At 40.4% G+C, this 17,879-nt stretch overlaps 2 protein-coding genes and 1 long non-coding RNA gene across 3 annotated transcripts in view; 2 read left to right on the plus strand and 1 right to left on the minus strand.

The window, feature by feature from the left end:
• Positions 1–5,643, plus strand: part of niban1a (niban apoptosis regulator 1a) — a 47,093-nt gene extending 41,450 nt beyond the window's left edge. Inside the window, exons 11-14 of the mRNA XM_050054445.1 lie at positions 871–981; positions 2,047–2,154; positions 2,365–2,476; positions 2,563–5,643. Of these exons, the coding sequence (XP_049910402.1) occupies positions 871–981; positions 2,047–2,154; positions 2,365–2,476; positions 2,563–3,893 (1,662 nt within the window). The 3' untranslated portion in view covers positions 3,894–5,643. The remainder of the gene's footprint in view (positions 1–870; positions 982–2,046; positions 2,155–2,364; positions 2,477–2,562) is intronic.
• Positions 5,644–5,773: 130 nt separating this feature from the next.
• Positions 5,774–17,879, minus strand: part of kifap3a (kinesin-associated protein 3a) — a 49,573-nt gene continuing 37,467 nt past the window's right edge. Inside the window, exon 20 of the mRNA XM_050054446.1 lies at positions 5,774–8,931. Coding sequence (XP_049910403.1) covers positions 8,832–8,931 — 100 coding nt within the window. The 3' untranslated portion in view covers positions 5,774–8,831. The remainder of the gene's footprint in view (positions 8,932–17,879) is intronic.
• Positions 15,094–17,879, plus strand: part of LOC126396406 (uncharacterized) — a 6,991-nt gene continuing 4,205 nt past the window's right edge. Inside the window, exon 1 of the long non-coding RNA XR_007570572.1 lies at positions 15,094–16,023. This is a non-coding gene — a long non-coding RNA (uncharacterized LOC126396406). The remainder of the gene's footprint in view (positions 16,024–17,879) is intronic.

The following is a 17,879-nucleotide window of genomic DNA, read 5'->3' on the forward strand; positions in this document are numbered from 1 at the left end:
ACAGTTTGGACTTCCTGTCATATTTTAGATGTCTCTGAAGAGACATTGCCCATCTTAACTTGTCACAGAGGTTCATTTCAATGATTGTTTTTAGTCCAAAGACATACAATTATCCAATGCTTTATATATATATATATAAAAAAGCAAATGTAGAAAAGAAAAAAACTGAACTTAGTTTCTTTTTATTTCCTCTCCTATTAATCATCTCACGACCCCGCAGATTTACCTGGCGACCATTTGGAGAGGCCCAACACCCGCATGCGCTCTAACATTGATGCATCAGTATTACCTATCCAATAATGTCACATAGAATCCGACATCAGTCACAGGAGACATTTTACTGCACAACACGTACCTTAACTACATGAAGCAGACAGCACTTTTGTACTTTATTACTGATACTTTTACTATATGAAGCTGAGAATACTTCAATGCTTACACTGGTTATACTTTAATGACATGAAACTGAACACATACTTGTACTTCTAACAGGGTATTTATATGTCATTGTATTGCTATTTTACTGACCTCAATACTTTTTCCACCACTGACACATTTTCATTCACTTTCTCCTCCTTCAGGCCTTCAGAGCTCTTATTTTTCTACTCAGACAGAATGGGTGGAGGACTGAGTCACATTTATGACACACTTGTGATTATAATGTATGTTCCGTCAGTACATTGACTCGGCACTTCAGTGTTGAAATAATGAAAAACTCAGTTGTGTGAACACGTGATGAATCAGATGAATCTGCTGATGATATTTCACACTGATGGGATTTCCAGCTGCATTTTTTCCGCTCTGTATTTGGAGCAGTAAACTGCTGTCTGATTTCATCTCATCCTGTGTGTGTGGTTGTGTGTGTTTCAGCTGATTGAGAATGCAGCCTACACGTTCGAGCAGCTGCTCAACAAAGCCGTCCAGGACAACCCAGACAACCCCGGCTCTGCCATCGAAAAGGCCAAACACAGAGTGCTGAAGGTCAGATTGGCATTTATAAACTCAACAACATAAAAACCTTGTTGATGCTGAAATTCAAACCACCAAATCACAAAGTAATTTGAATTCTATTTGGCCCTCAACAGAGAATACACAGAGAATATACCTAACCACTGTGACTAATAGAAAATTCAGGACAATGTTGAGGACACAGCTTGGCCATAAAAACAGGCCGTCACAGGCAGAACAGGCTACAGAGGCCAGGCTGTGTTCACTTTGTCATAAAGCAAAGGTTGACATGGGATCTCACTTCTTACTGTACAGTGTGTGTGTGTGTGTGTGTGTGTGTGTGTGTGTGTGCCTGCCTGAGCAGTATGTGACATTTCCCATACTGAACTGCTGTGGCTCACACACATACAGCATTCACACAGACAGCGTTGCTGCTGCAGAGCTGCCTGCTACCATAACTACAGTATTTCCACAATTAAATTTCCATACTCCAAAAATTTAGGGAAATTGCACTGCATTGTCCAGCAAATATTTCACAATAAAAAGCCTTGTGTTAACAACTGGAGGTATTCTGTCGATAGAAACACTGTCAAAGCACTTTTATTTTGAAACGGAAACAGGAAAGGTTAAATAAAACAGAAATATTTATATTTCTTCATGTCTGTGACTGATTACGACATTAAAACTCCAGTGAAAGGTGGTGTACCATCAATATGATATTCAAAAGACTATCTTGAATGTTTATTTTTGCTGAAAACCATGTACATGACGCAGAAAAAATAGGTGAGACTCCTGGTCTCTAGGTGTGCCCACGTGGCTGCTCTAACTTGTCAACATGTTTGGCGAAAATAAATACAACAGGTTCCGCGACGTATATGTGCTGCTTACACAGGCAGTGAGGCCCAGGCACAAGTTACAGTTGAAGCCGCACTACAAAAGACATTTATAGGCCGACGGTGATGATTTTAATGTTGACCCTAACTCTTCATGTGACATATGAAGCGTTATCACACCTGGGAGAAATAATGGACAAAACTCAAAATAAGACCTTTCAGACATGAAGTGATGATTCCTGTCTGTCCTCTGTTTTTCCTGCAGCAATATGATTATGACAGCAGCACAGTGAGGAAGAGGATCTCCAGGGAAGCTCTCGTCTCCATCACTCTGCCCTTCATCAAGAGGAACCTGGCCCCCACCTGCAAGACTGTAAGTCTCTCTCTCTCTCTCACTCACACACACACACACACACACCCTATAGAGTCACTAAACTGTGTCCTTTAACTGTCTAAAATGTAAATAGGGTTAAAACATTGATAATGATGAACTGAGCAATATTTAAAGTCCTTTTTAGACCACCAGTGTTGAAAGCTACAATGACGTGTTTTAGAGCATGACCCATGTGATCTATCTGTACAGGAGCTTCAGGGTCTTCAGCAGTCCATTGATGGCGACCACTCCAACTTCATCCATGTTGAGAACGTTTATGAGAGCATCCTCCTTCAAATTCTGGACAAGGAGGTCACCAAAGGTATGATACACCAATGATAATGAATCAGCAACACACACGTTCTCTCTTTCAGAGACGCCTCTAAACCTTCCTGTTTTCTCCTGCAGTGGTGAAGGAGGCGGCCAGCCTGAAGAAGTACAACCTATTCACAGACAGCAGAGACCTGCTGAGTCAGTCCAGCCGCTCCAGCCTCTCCTCCCCGCCCGTCTCCACCCCCGGCAGCCCCGCCATGATGCTCGCTTCCCCTGCCAAAACTTCCGTTGAGCCCCAGCCGCCGTCTCCTCTTGTGGTTAACGGTCTGTCGTCCAGCCCCGAGAAGAAGGAGCAGCCAGAGAAGACAAACGGCGTGCTGCAAAGCGAAGCCTCAACAGACACGACCGCCATTGAGACACCTCTGGGGAAGGTTGAACAAAAAGATGCAGCTCAGAGTGTGGCGGTCAGTCAGGAGGCAGGGGCGGCCACAGCAGAAGTCATCTTCCAAACTGTGAAGGCAGAAGCAGGCAGCCCTGTTGCACTTGAAACTCCAGCTTTACCAGATACAACCAACCAGAGTGATTCGCAGCAAGGTAATGCAGAAGCAGCTCCAGAGACTGTGGTCCAAACGGAAGCTATTTCGGTTGAAACAGAAACAGCTAAAACCGCTGCTGAGCCTCCGATGGAGAATGCAGATGTTCCAAAAGAGGCAGAAATGACTTTGTCACAAATCCCCACTGCTGTTGAAAGCATAAAGACAGACGTAGGAGCAGCACAGATAGAAGTACCCGTACCAAGCCCTGATCCCACTAATGAACCAGTAAGTTCTTCAGCAGAAGGCACTGATGCCCAAACTGTAACCAGCAATGAAGAGGAAACACACTGTGGCAGCTCAGAAATCAAGTTAGAGACTCCCTCTAGTGGTCAGACACCTGCACTCACACCTGCAGAGGTCAGCCTGGACCTGGCGCGACAAGAGGCAGAACCAGTTACCACCTCAGACCCTAATTCTCTGGATGTGTCCCTAGGTAGTGAGTCACCCCCATCAGATGTGGAGTCCATGGAGGAAGTGAAAACAACGCAGAGCAGCGCGGATGAAGTCTCTGCGACCTCTGACGTCTTGGAGGATGAGGCTAACATGAATAAATCACTTGAGAGTTCAGACGATACAGCTGAGGACAAAACCACAAGTGGGGAGCTGTCTCCTGAGGCCCAGACAGAAGCTGTGAGCAGTGACGTTGGCGGGGACATCGAGGCAGGTGCAAGTGTGAGCGTGGAGCCATCGGTAGAGGCCACAGATGTTAAAACCTCTCAGCCTTCTGAGCCTGCCGCAGAAACCCCCTCCAGCCCTGAGGCCCAGGCCATTGACAGCATCAAAGAGATCCGTGACCTGGTGGTGGAAGTGATCGAGGTGGAGGAGCTTGTGCAGCGTTACCCCAGTGGAATTCCCAAAGTGGAGGAATGAAGCATCATGACCGATCACAACTGCATTACTGTTCTTTCAGGAAAATGGCGGACAAAATTAATAACGGATGTTCTACTAAGGGGAACCAACTTATTACCAGAACAGGACAGTAGCTTCCATCTGCACTGCCTCAAACTGTCCTGGAGTTCAAACAATTTTTTGCAGAGCAGAAACCCCTGAGAGACATTTACAAAAGCTTCCATGAACCTTTTTTAAACACATATGCATGACATTATGGTAAATTATTTATACTAATCATTTACACAAATCAATATATCAGCTGTGTCAGGTGTAGAAACCATCAGGTCTGTGTCAGTGACTGACAGGATTTTTTTTAACACTACAATTATTTTAGGACCAAATTGTTTAAGGAAAAAAATTAGATGTAAAACTATTTTATTAAGATTGTGAAGATGTTTCTGGAAATTTCATTATGTTGTGGTGGATTCTAAATATATTTGAGATTTTAGAAAATTCTCTTTACACTTACTTTCTGAGAGTAGGATGTGAATATAGATATCAGTGTCATGTCTGTAAATGAGCTGCAGTCAGGATGTGGTTAGCCTAGCTTAGCATAAAAAGTGGAAGCAGGGGGAATCAGCAAGCCTGGCTATGTCCAAAGTTAAAAAGAAATACCCATGCCAACACCTCTAAAGCTCTCTGAAAACTTGTTATATCATATGCTTACGTAATCTATAGACAAACAGAAATGTAAACATCAAAATCTGTGGTTTCAAAAGGGAGTTACGTGTTGGAACTACTTCTTGGCAAAGGCTTAAGGCTCATTTATACTCCCTTTATGTACAAAAATAGCATAACGTTGAGCATAAATGATCCCCTACCAGGGGTAGGCACAAATTGGCGTTTTTAGAGTAAAAATAAAATAAAATAAAATACATGTTTACTAGTGACCTGCATAGGTGTTGGTAGGTGTAGTTTTTTAGCTTAGGACTGAGACAGGCTAGCTGTATCTCCCTGCTAAGCTAGTCTCCACACATCATGACTCCAGCTCAGTACCTAACAGACAGACATGAGATTGATGTCCATCTGAATGTCTTACTGTTTGGAGGGGAAAAACAAATAGATTAATTCCCCAAAATGTGGAATTGTTTCTTCAAACAGACTAAATGAGAATGCTTCCTTAGTCGTGTCACAAATTATTTTTTTAAATCACTGAGATTTAGATTGTTTAGAAATCACAATGACAGATATTTTAATATATTGGACACCATGCGCTGGATGAATACCACTTTCAAATTCATATTAAAGCTGTAATTTAGGCACATTTCTTTTTACGCAATGTGATTATTTTTGACCTACTGAAGGACTTTTTTTTTAACTCAAAGGAAACTGAAGAAGTAGCTCATCAAAGTGCCTTCACAGTACCTCCACGTGTCTTGCATTGCATGACGAAGGAAGCCAGTTTCTGTCATGTGGATGTGGTTGCTATAGAGACTGGTCTAAGTATGACTACCTGTGCCTTTTACCTGTGTAGAGCATCTGACATAGACATGGTTAGTAGGACAGTTCGCAGTGTGAATACAGGGAGCAGCGTCTGACCACTTACTGTCCACCAGATGAATGCTGTTTAATAGAAACATTGTGTGGAAATATGAATAATAAAATAAGAGTCTATAAACAAACATACCCTCAAATCATTTCTGTGTGAACTCTCCACTCTCTGGTTTCAATGTTGGGAAAACAACACAAACAATAAATTGTTTTATTTGCCAATAAAACAAATACAGCATGAGGCTTTGATTATTTATTTATGGTCCACAACTTTTATTTTTTAACCAATTACAGACACAATGTGCTGAGAAATATTAAAGACCTGCGAGTAATCCAACATCTGTGACACATTAAATTCTAAATACAGTTGGACTACAACAATGTGCCTTCCATTTATTTGATATATTGCACCACAGGAAAAAAGTATCTCATATTTCAGCAGACCAGCAGCACTCCAGACACATCAAGGACAAGATAAAGAATACAAATAAGTTATTTAACATTTGTTCATATTTAAGACACATTTTTCAAGATAAGACAATGAAGGCTGTTAACATTTCTTCTTAAATTACATTCAAAGAAAAAGATAAATGACATCTTAATCCAGCGACTGGAGTTTTTTTTTTCACAGTCTGCTGCAGAGTTTCCAGTGAGAGACTGTTTGTGTGCAAAGGCAAAATAATGGTCCCTCTTTATTATCATTTTCTAGGAAGTTTCCTTGAAAGAACTATAATTTGGTACTTAATATAGAATAAATAGAGACAATGCTCTGAGACACTTATTTTAGTTAGTCGCAAGAAGTTTTTAAAAGGCAATAACAAGGGCAAAGGGTTGCATATGGACAGTAGGGACATGTTTGAGCAGATGTGTTCACATTATCCTCATTCTAACAGCTCTGTGCACAGAAATATGTGACATACAGCATCGCGTATTGATTGAGTAAGGGACAGTGAATTTTATTTTTTAATATGGGATGATCACTTATTATTCCTGATCAAAAGTGTTTTCAGTTAGTTTTGGTATTTCAGCTCTGATGAAGAGCAGTGCACTGCTGCTTGCAATTTGCCTCATCCAGACAGAGTCCCAAATGTGGCCCTATGTCTGTCAGACATTTTAATAGGGAAACTTCCATATCAGCAGAGCAATAACCTGATGCACATCGGACCGTAGAGTCAGTCGGTTTTCCTTCTTGAAACATTATGACTTTATCCTCATTAAATTATACATGTATTAATATTTACGTAATATGACCACTTTTTTTTCGCAAAAGTATCATAACATAATTCTTAAACACAGATAAGTGAGAGTCTGGGAGATGTTTTAAATGTGCAGAAAGTTTTGAACATGAGAAGAAATCTTGCTGAAACACATGTTGTTGAAGTCCAAAGGTTTATAATGAATTAAAATAAATTTATCTTTAATGTGAACAGGTGCCACATGCACATTTGGAGGTTACTTCCCCAAACAAAGGACACAAAAGAGGTTGGAATAGTAAACTATGCCTACACATGTTGACTCAGCAGGGATAATTAAAATGAGAAAAGTTGATCTATTTGAAAGCAATACAGAATGTCTGAGAGCCTTACTGGGTTATATTCCATGATAGCCAATTTTATATTTTGAATCATCACGTATTGGCTGAATTTTGTGTTTTTCTTTACATAAATTAAAACAATGCCACCATAAACTGGTGCATAAAACTTTACCTGAATGCAGAATATTAAGTGTTTGATGTTTAAAATGTCCCGGGGCGAACCCTCAGTCTTCCGCTTCATATGTTTATCTACGAATGTTGAAATGAAACCTACTCACTTGGGTTATAGCTAATTCCCTTGAAAGCAAAGCTTAAAGTTATTATTTATTAATAAATATTTATTACTGTAAACTGTATTCTTCACTTGTTAAATTGCATGCTTTCCTGTAGACAAATGTCAAATTTGCAAATCCAGCTGACCTGCTGTGCGCCGACAATGACTCTACATGTTATACCCATTAATCGACAGTGATTGAAATGAAAGACAACTCAACGCTGTGTCTATAGTTTCCCTACAACATGTACCAAATTATCGTGTCATTGTCAACAAACATTTTAGGAAATAATAAAGAAAATACAGACCTGCAACACAAACTGTTACCAAAAATATCCTAATGTGCAGTTATATAATCCAACTGCATATTTAATGCATAACTCAGTGCTTCCCAACCTGTGGGTGGGAGCCCCACTCAGGGACCCAAGATTGATCTGAGAGGTCACATAATAATTAAAGGGAAAAGATAAAAGGTGTTTTCTCTCATTTTTTCTTTTTTTTTCTTTTTAAATGCTTGATACTTCCACCTTTTATGTCTCGAAAAATCCTTCAAATCGAATAATCTGAGAAAGAAAAAGGTTGAAGACAATTACCTGTGACGAGGTGTCACAAGTGACAAATATTGGGACCAATGACAACTACTTCAGCCAGTGACCTGGGCTGGTTTACAGTCTTTAAAATATTATCTTTGTTAAAAGATAAGTCTGGTGATATTATAGAGGTTGTCCCATGTGCAGAGCCAAACAAACAGTTAACACATCTATTAACAAGTGTTGTGTATCACAGCCTGATAGACCTTCTTCCTCTGTGTCATAGAGCTCCACTGTTGTTTAGAAACTATTAAAAGATTAAAACTATATACTTGTGTTTTTAAAGATTCACATTTTCAGCAGGAACCAATGGGCTTGGCGCTGAGAGCCACAGACAGAAAGTCATTAAGTACTGAGAGAGACAGACTAACATGTTGATCTCAGTCTGAACATTAGACTTGTTGACAATAACCAATACAGAATAACATCAGACTGATCTTTCAAAACACACTCATCCATTTTGCTGTGCTCTTTTGCCTGAAATAGTATTTATGATTGATCACTTTAGGTAGGCTGGTAAAAAAAAAAAAAAATTTTTGTAGTGTGAAACTGGAAATTAAAAACAGTAAAATCTGAGTGCACTTCAGTGTTAAATCTACGGCTGCCTAGTTTATCACAAAACAGAAAAATACAAAGCTTTGTTACACAGCATATGTTCTTGAATCACTTCAGCAAAGTGAACTTTTAAATGATATATACAATTTTGTAGTTGAAAAAATGAAATCTGCGACTAACCCTAATATCTATAGATTTGTAAGGTTTATAGTTTGAAGAACTACATAAACTTCTATATTAATAAGTCACATACTTTCACTTGGAGTCTTAAGGAATTTATGTGTGAGATGTTTCCACTTGGTCCCTGTGCAATTCCTGATTAAGATGATGATTAGACAATTTGTAGAGTGCTGGGAGATGCATAAAGAAAAGACAGTGTTCCTCCACAATCTAAAGTCAGCTTCAGTAGTACAGAGTGGACATCAGCGACAACACAATGCTTGTACAGTATCAATGTGTGAGAGGTTCCAAGTTTACCGGGAGGCATTGTTGTAGTTGTAGAAAAATGGTTCATCCGGGCGGAAGCCATAGGCGCTGACGGGTCGCTCTGCTGGGACAAACTGCTCTGACACACTGACAGGACAAAAGAAGGGAGAGATGGTATAAATGAATACAAACTGATACAGCAAGACAGAATTACAAATTGAGATGTGGAGAAGGCAAGCGAAGTGTTGGGAATCACAGAATATTCTTTGCTTTTTTTATTACCCTTAATGGCCTATATAAAACAAACTTTGATATGACAGAGACACACTCTTTAAATATTTTAACAGTATTAAAGCTATCTTAAACCTTGACATGACTATAAAAAGTAAGAGCAAAGACACACGAGCATGATACTGTCTCTTTAGCTTATTGAAACATGTTAGCAGCCCATGTTTTGGACAAGGGTTCTTCAGCATTTTTCAGGCCAAGGACCCCTTTACTGAAACAGGGATGGAGCAGGGGCCCTCTAATAAATATATTGTAGAAAACTTAGTTGGATAAGAGATAAATTTCAGTATATCTTGGGTCTTCTCTCTTCTCTTACCTGTAGCTGCTAAGTCAGCAACAGTTGTAGCATGGCTAGTTCAACTCGCCATTATGGACAAGTGGTGCACAGTGATTTAGCGTTAGCTAGCTCTTGTGATTGTACAAGGATTCATGGGCAACAATTAGCCTATCAATAATACTGTGTACTATTCAACTTAAATTAACAAACAATTTGACAAGCACCATGTAATAACCCTGAGGAGTCCCTAGAGGTCATGGACCCACTGTTTGAAGACCCAGGTAAACAATTCAGTGGAGTAAGACTCCTGCTCCCAGGGAACACCAGACCTGCATATTTTCCATCTCCTGCTGCTCTGCTCACACCTGACTGGCTGGATCAGGTGTGTTAGGCCAATTAAGCCTTAATCAGGTTTGTGAAGAAAAGTGAGAGATGGAATTATACACAGCTGCAATAAACTGATGGTACCTCATAACTGTACCTTTCTGCTTGATGACATGTTTTTTAATGATCACGTCCACCATTGCTTGAATATAGCCTCATTTGTGATGCCTCACAAAGAAGATAACAGCACACACTTGGACATTTCCCTGTCCATACGTCTGTCCATGAGTTTTACATAAGTCTGTTTTCAGTGACATAAAACGCAATTTGTGTGTGAACAAAGGGTCAAAAATGCGTAGATTAAGCTACATATTCAGATATACCTGCGTACATGTGGACTGGGCCTGAGAAAATAGTGTGGACACCACTGGCCATATACTTTTTCTTGAGGTTGTCAGGTTGAAACAGGAAAGAGACAAAAACAATGTCCACATATACAAAGCCATCTTAGAAAAGAAAGGATTACACAGAGCCCTGACTTCAGCCCCATCCAACACCTTTGGGATAAACTGTAACACTGACTGTGAGTCAGATCTTATCACCCAACATCAGTGCTGGACCTCACTAATGCTCTTGTGTCTGAATGGGAGCAAATCCCTGCAGCCAGGTTCCAAACATCTGAAGAGAAGAGTGAAACCAGAAAACACCAGTACCACCACCAGGTGGAGCTCTGACACCAAACATCTCTCTGGAAACCCCCCACCCCAGGGCCGCACCAATCACTTAGTCATAGTACTGCGTGAAAAAAAAAATCCTTGTAAAAAGTTAATGTAATATTCATCTGCCCTGATGCAGGTGTTGGACATCCACAATGAGTGTGTGAGTTACAGAGTGCTAATGGCTGGAGGGGTAAACAGCAGAGCGGCCAAGTCTTAAAAAACTGAGAGATGTCAAAACACAGCGCCGTGACGAGGGCGGAGGCTGACGGCCAAACCTGGAGGACCTGGCTGCCCTCCGCCCGGCAACAGGGGCCTGTTGAGGGGAATGATAAAAGGCCTGTATCTACACCGTATAAATCAGTTACTATGGGGATGTGGATACAGAGGGTGGGGGCCGATTTCACGCTCCATCTTCTGACCAGCTGCTGGGAGTTTGTGTCTGGTTGTGGGGTCACGTCGGCAGGCCCAGCCGCCTCGTCAGAATGGAGCGGTTGATGGATAAACTGGGCTCTGATGGATGACACCACATCTCACACGTATCCCTGTCTTTCTCTTTGGGAGTGTTTGCTGCCCGGCCCGTCGTCCTCTCCCGGCCTTCTAAAATACGAGCTGTTTGCTTTGCCCCTGCAAGCGCCTATAATGACGTGTTGTTTTTAGCCAAATCACTTCCAGCGATCAGTTACACAGCTTGCAGCCCCCCCCTCCTCATCCCCTCCTCCTCTCTGTTTTGCCTTCGCCCCCTGCCGCCGCAACGCCCCCCCCAACCACCATCTCCTCTCCCTCCTCTCTGGGCAGAAATATGTCTTTTTCCTCTCCGCACGCTACGGCTGTCAGGGGGGATTTGAGAGCCAGGCTAAAGGAGGCTGGAGGAACACTGGAGCTCTGACTCACACCATCCGCCTGCCTGCCTGCATGTCTGCCTGTTTCTATGACTGACTGGTTACACCCCAGCCTGGCTTCAGGATCTGTAGAGGACCTGTAGGAGTCCTAATGATCAGTCATTGCTCAGGACTGGACAGCTTTGATGGTGAAAAAACAAACTTTACAGTACAATTTTGAGTATATTCTACATCCATCTCTATCCATTATTCTTAGGTTAATGTGTTTTATTATTTTGATGAATTCTTTTGTCTATAAAATGTGAAAAAGGTGCATAAATTATTTTTTTTTTAGATATTACGCCATTGGGTCTGGACCTTTGAATCCCCCAACACAAAGTTGACTGATTCATCTGGCATCGTCACATGAAAAAGCAGTTTCTCGGTTGAAAAAACAATGGATCCTATGAGTGCCACCACACCATATTCACAACATAATCAAACCAATGAGGGGTAATAAAAAACGAGGATGATGCTGCTATTGAGGCTGTTTTCAATCAATATGTATTTTCAATATTGTCTGATATCCCAGCTTGTTTTTACTTCGCTCCATTCCGCTCTTAAATCTGCGGCAAAACCAATAAGTTGGCATGGCAACGCATCAGTGTGGACTTAATATGCCATTAGATTCAGGCGGATACATTAGTGTCTCATAATATGTTGAGGAAGATTGAATCCTCTTTCCCCATGGAAATCTGTTAAGAGGGGGATGGCAGGTTAAGGGAGATGCATTTTGTTAACATTTTGCTAACATGTGGGATGGTGCCCCCCCATTCCCCATCAAATCACCTACTGCTTGTGATCCCATGTCACAGGTTGGCTAAGTCTACAAGTTGTGTTCAGTTTGTGTCAGATTTATATTGGAGGAAGAGGCCCAGATGGAACCATCCATTATGTGACAGACTTAAACATCATTTTACTGCCAATAAATTCCAGAAATGTTTTTTAATAGCTTACAGGTGAGTGTTGCATCTTTTTAAGCATCAGGAGAGTTGATCCATCAGCTCAGGTGAAATCTAACAATAATAATCTAACACTAAATTAAGGTCTTAACAAAAGAGCCACACAGACACTGTGGGCAGACTGATATTATTTTCCTTAACAGGAAAAAATATTAGAAGTTTTGTCTATTTTAATGTAAGTTTGATGTTTTTAGTGGTTTGTCAAAATGAAAATTCCTGTAACGTATTTGTATGTTCTTTAGTAAAATAGTTAAATCTGTTCTTAACAACAAGTAATCAAACTGAAGTCATATCTTTAAACCTTCGTGTACCCTGTAATTTATTAAAAAGGGTTCAAGAAAGGAATCATAAACAGAATGGCACAAGAAGAAGAACTGATGATGGAAACTGATCGATCAAATTATAATTCATTGACAGGAACACTGGCTCGCAATTTGGGCTGGGAATGAGGGAATTAAATTTTCATTTTAGTATCACCCTAAAAGCTCCAGTCCTAACCAGAAGTTGATTTAAAAACGCTGTAGTTGAGGAAATGTAATTTATCCCTCCAGGCCGGTGATGCATCATGCTTTGAATATTTAAGGGCAGCGGGTCTGAAAGAACGCCTGACATGGTAGCTGATATTTCTCATTACGAAACATGCAAATCAACCTGTCTGCCACCTTCCTTACTTCATGAGTGTCAGTGTGTGTTGTGACATGCCGAAAAATGAGGAAAGGTGGTTGTGGGTCTTTGAGACAAGGCGCCTGGTGTTCCTACATATGCTAGTTTGGCCCCAGAGGAGCGGCTGCAGGAGGCGGTGGGGACACGTCCCATCCCGCAGAGAACATTCCTTGGTAGTGAACAGGAAAGAGAATCAGGCCTTTTCCTCCTCTGGTGTGACCCTTCACCCCCTCTGTGTCTGCCTCTTCCAGGGCCCCCAGCCGGGCCCTGCTTTGATCTCTCCCTGCTGTCAATGCTCAGGTTACAGCTAACCAACACACCGACCCCGGTAAAGAACCAGGTCTCACCCCCGCCACCTCCACCGTCCCCACATATCTTCATGTCTCACCTGATTGTGATGGTGTTCCTTTACTTGCCTTATTTTTACCTCACCTCACTCCCTGGCGCCCCGTCACATCCTGACAGCTTCTCAAAGCGCTCATTGATTCTCCTGTTGGTGTATTCAACAAACACACACTGTCTATCTGTCACGCCTGATTCTACCGGACAACTGTCTTTACCTGACTAAAGCATTATTCACACCTGGAGAATCTGTTCCCCTGTCCTAACAGGACACAATTTGGTCTAGTTAATCAGAGCAGGACTTAATACTCTATTTGTTTGACACAACATTAAAGTTTACAAAATCTCATATCTGTTTTAACATTAACTAACATCTTTGATAAAGAGCCCTTAAATTTGATTATCAACGACTTGTGACTAACATATTATATAAAAGCTTGTTATTTTAAAGCTGAAAAATGTATTTGTTAGAAGGATGACACGATTATAACTAAAACGTCTCTCTCTCCCTTCATTTTATCTATTTTGTCTCTATATCATCTTAAACTGTCTAATAAGAGTAAAAAGCCCAAAAATATTTTTTTTGGGGAAAAAAACAAAACAAAACAAAAAAACTCACCTTTTTAGCAAATATACCAGAAACTTTTAAAAGTAAACTGCACTGGGACTTTACTGAATCAGCATCAATACAAACAACACAAAAATAAAGTGTCAAATACCAAAAAATGCAGCCTGTTACTATGTTGAAATTTCATAAACATGAGATGACGTAGTGTTAAGAGTATTATGGACGTTAAATAAATTTTTTGAAAGCTAATATAGCATTTCACCAAGCTGATACTGGATTTCTGAGGCATACTGTCATACTGATATTATGATGTATTGACATTTTGGGGGTTTTCTTTAACATAAAAAGATGATTTTGATTAGGATGACTTAAAATTGGTTTTCAAAGAACTGGGTCGAAAATATGTTCTGAATGTGACATTTTACAGTGTGAAAATAAACTTGTTATTTAGCTGGGGGACAGACTGTGTAACAGTGACACTTTTGTTAAATGACCTCAGACATATCTAATATTTCTGTATTAATAAGCCATTATGAGAATTATATGGACTGGATTTATGAGCACTCTACCAATAGTATTTTACACTGTGTCCATCATTCACTGACATCCACACCAATGACGGCACTGACCTAACCATCAACTAACAATCCAGCCTCAGTGTCAAGGACTAGTGTCCTATTTCTGTACATGGAGGAAGCATCGGTCCGATGGATTAATACCTCTGCACTGCAATGACTTATTTGTCTTTATGTGTACATTTAAATCTTATTTTAAGGTTCTCTTCTGACATTCCTGTAATGTTTCTTCAAATTAGGGCTGAACAATAAATTATTTTTCATCATTATTGTGATGTCAACTTGCGTGTTAACACATCATGAAAGACTGCAATATTGCACTCAAGGATATTTTGAGTTAACTGAAAAAGGTTTTGCAGAAAACTGCACTTTAAAATGTAACAATTACTTTTTATTGCTGCCTTTTGTGCTCAGTTCAATTTTCAATTTGTTCAGTAAAAGAATGTTGAAAATAATTTCCTTTCAATTTTTCATCTAGCAAGCAATTTGTTGTATTTTAACAGTATACTGAAGGCAGCAGAGAGGCAGAACTGAGTACACTTCAACATCTCTTTATTTATCCCAAATAATATCCTTATATTCAATGAGGTTATCACATATCACACACTTTCCTCGTATAGCGCAGCTCTCAAATACTCCATACATTATTATAACACACTCAACTAATCATATTGGCCAATAAATTGGTCAGGCTCTTCATCATATATAGTTGGTGTAAAAGCCCATTCTGATTTTCATACAAATAACAGTGATTGTTCAGTGTTACGTCCATTTCAAAAAGGCCCCATTCACACCATGTTTCACACATAGTTTAAAATAAGCGGCGGAGCTGGCTTTGATTATTATGTTAACCTGGATCACTCAGAGTACAGCAGCCAAATTAAAACAGTCTCACAGACGCCGATTCCCCCGGCGCTCTCGGTATATTTAAAAGGTATCAGTTACAAAGCTGAGAGAGAGAAAGAGAGAGAGAAGAAACAGACAATAAAGAAATGAGTGAAGGGAACTCAGATTGGGATTTCTCTCTTGTAGGACTGACTGTCGTGGATTCAGCCAGTCACAGTCAGCCTCTCAACAGCAGCCAAACTAAACATTCCTGCCGGCAAGGGGGGAGGAAAAAAAATCCATCGACACGAGCTTTATCGCACGCAAGGAGAAGCTTGATAATAAATAAGACAAATTACTCACAATAAACTCTCTATTTCCTCAAGTATTCATCATCTCAGCAGCGTGTTGAATTGGCTGCTGCTTGATATTGGGACTAAAAACTGACTCAAAGTCCATCTTAGTGATAACAGGATTGATTTTTAATTCCCAGGCTTCAGTTTCATGTTTCGCTGTGGAATGTCAGCGGCGTATTGGGACTAAAGTAGCTGATATATTGGAGCCACAGAGGAATGAGAAAGAGAGAAACACGGAGACTGGAAGAGAGAGAAACAAGAACATGGAGACAGACAGACAGCCGAAGAGTGTTTGTTCTCTAAACTGGAGTACTGCTGTTGAGGGTGGAGCGATGCCTTCTGGGATTGGTGAGGCCTGTTGACTCAGGCTTGGCCTGGTTCAATAACACACATCAGCGAATAGTGATTCAGAAAAACAATACGAGAGGGCAGAGCGCTGGCTGCTGGACGAGCCGACTGAAGGTAAACACTCACAGTTTAGTGTTTCCTCTCTGACACAGCCTGTGTTTCTAGACAAAGACAACCTGCCCTGCTGACAGCCTCCATCACACTCTACCATTCATTATCATAATGCAGACACACAGAGAGCAGGGTTGGGGTCCGATAGCTGAGCTAGTTTTGCATTCAGTCCTAGGTTCTCTATCTCGCTCCGAGGCCAACAAATCTTTATTCTTTTTCATTAGCAAAAAGCAACAATGCTCCTTTTTAGAAAATATGAACGCTGCTTTTACCAAAGATTGTATCAGCTGTAGCTAAATAATGTTAATTCCATAAGTTACTTGCCACAAGGCCAAAATGAAACTCATCTGTTGTGGTTAGTGTGCTCTGTTCAAGCTGGTGTGTAAACACAGTCACAGATTACTGAATAAGGAAATAAGCAGCCCTTTCCAACATGACTACTGCTAACCTGTTTTTGGACATTGCATATATTGTATATATTTTGGATTTGCACCTTTGTGTTATTTCATATTTTAATATTTGCACTCTTTCCTACTTTGTATTGCAGCTTCAACAGCAACTTGAAATCTTATCTTAATCACAAGTGAACTTTCCAGGTCTCTTTCACACCTAGTAGTTCTAGTTCACTCCACTTTGTTCGGAGTAATGGAAAAAACAACAACTGTTGCCTGCATCGTCAGTTCTGGTGCAGTTTTGTGTTCATGTGGACGTACTACAATCAAACTAAGAGCTGTAAACATGAGGTCATAATGACTGGCGGGTGACTCAGTGATCAGACAGTTTTGGTGACTGTCATCTTGCATCATCTCTGCTACATGGACCCATGTGGGGAAATCAAATTTCAGTGACTAGAGGACCAAAAGCACCAAAAGAAGGACTTCACCCCTCTAATGCTTTTTATCAATAATTCACCCAGTGTTACACTGAATTTGTGAAGAAAACTTTGTTTTTCTTGCATGCCTCCAGTGAAGGAAGAATCCAACAATGGAGAAAATTCCTGATTAATAATTAAGTGTTTAACTACAGCAAACTACACTAAAACATCTGTTAACAAATTGTGACACAACTTATGCAGTATAATCCATGTTTCATTTATCCAGTCTTATGCTCAGTACTTCCCAAACACATGCAATTTAGCTAAAACCTTACTACAACTCAACTAAAAGTGAAACTTAACTACTCTCTCTTTAAGCCAGACCACTGACATAAACACGACTTTTATTTGTGTGTGTGGGGGGGTGCCATATCATATTGTTAACAAAAATACAGGTATAAGTTTTAATATCATATGAAAAATTCATATCGTGATACTCGCGTTATTTCGACTTGTTGACATTTTGATGTCATACTGTTACCCACGGCAACAACAAGCATGGCTGAAAGCAAAATTATTACAGACTCTGCGGTTTCAAAAAGAGGAGCAGCTTAAGTAGTGTCGAATAAACTGTTGCATCGGTAGACCTGGGCCTCCTGAATGTTTTATGAACAGCCCTGGACTTCTATTAGACTATTTTAGCGAGTAACCGTGAGTTACCCTCCCTGCAGAGTTAACTCATTCAGCGGCTCCGCGAACAGCAGCACAGCATCTCCCTCTCCTCTCTCCCTGTGCGCACACAGGAATCAGTGTCGTCAAGTGATCAAAGTTGGACAATGTAAACCTATGTGACGCTCGCGGCTCGACAAAAAACTACATATATGTGAATGTGCAATAGTTCTGGTAGCATAACAGCCTGTCACAGGTTACAGTGTGATGGTTAGAGGAGAAATGAGCATAAAGTTCCTGGTGGAAAACCCCCCCAACTCAATCACTAAGGATTTTGCTAAAAGAAGGAAATCACCTGCTGATTCATATATATATA

This window comes from Epinephelus moara, chromosome 10 (genome assembly GCF_006386435.1).
Source record: "Epinephelus moara isolate mb chromosome 10, YSFRI_EMoa_1.0, whole genome shotgun sequence".
Taxonomy (NCBI): Eukaryota; Metazoa; Chordata; class Actinopteri; order Perciformes; family Serranidae; genus Epinephelus; species Epinephelus moara.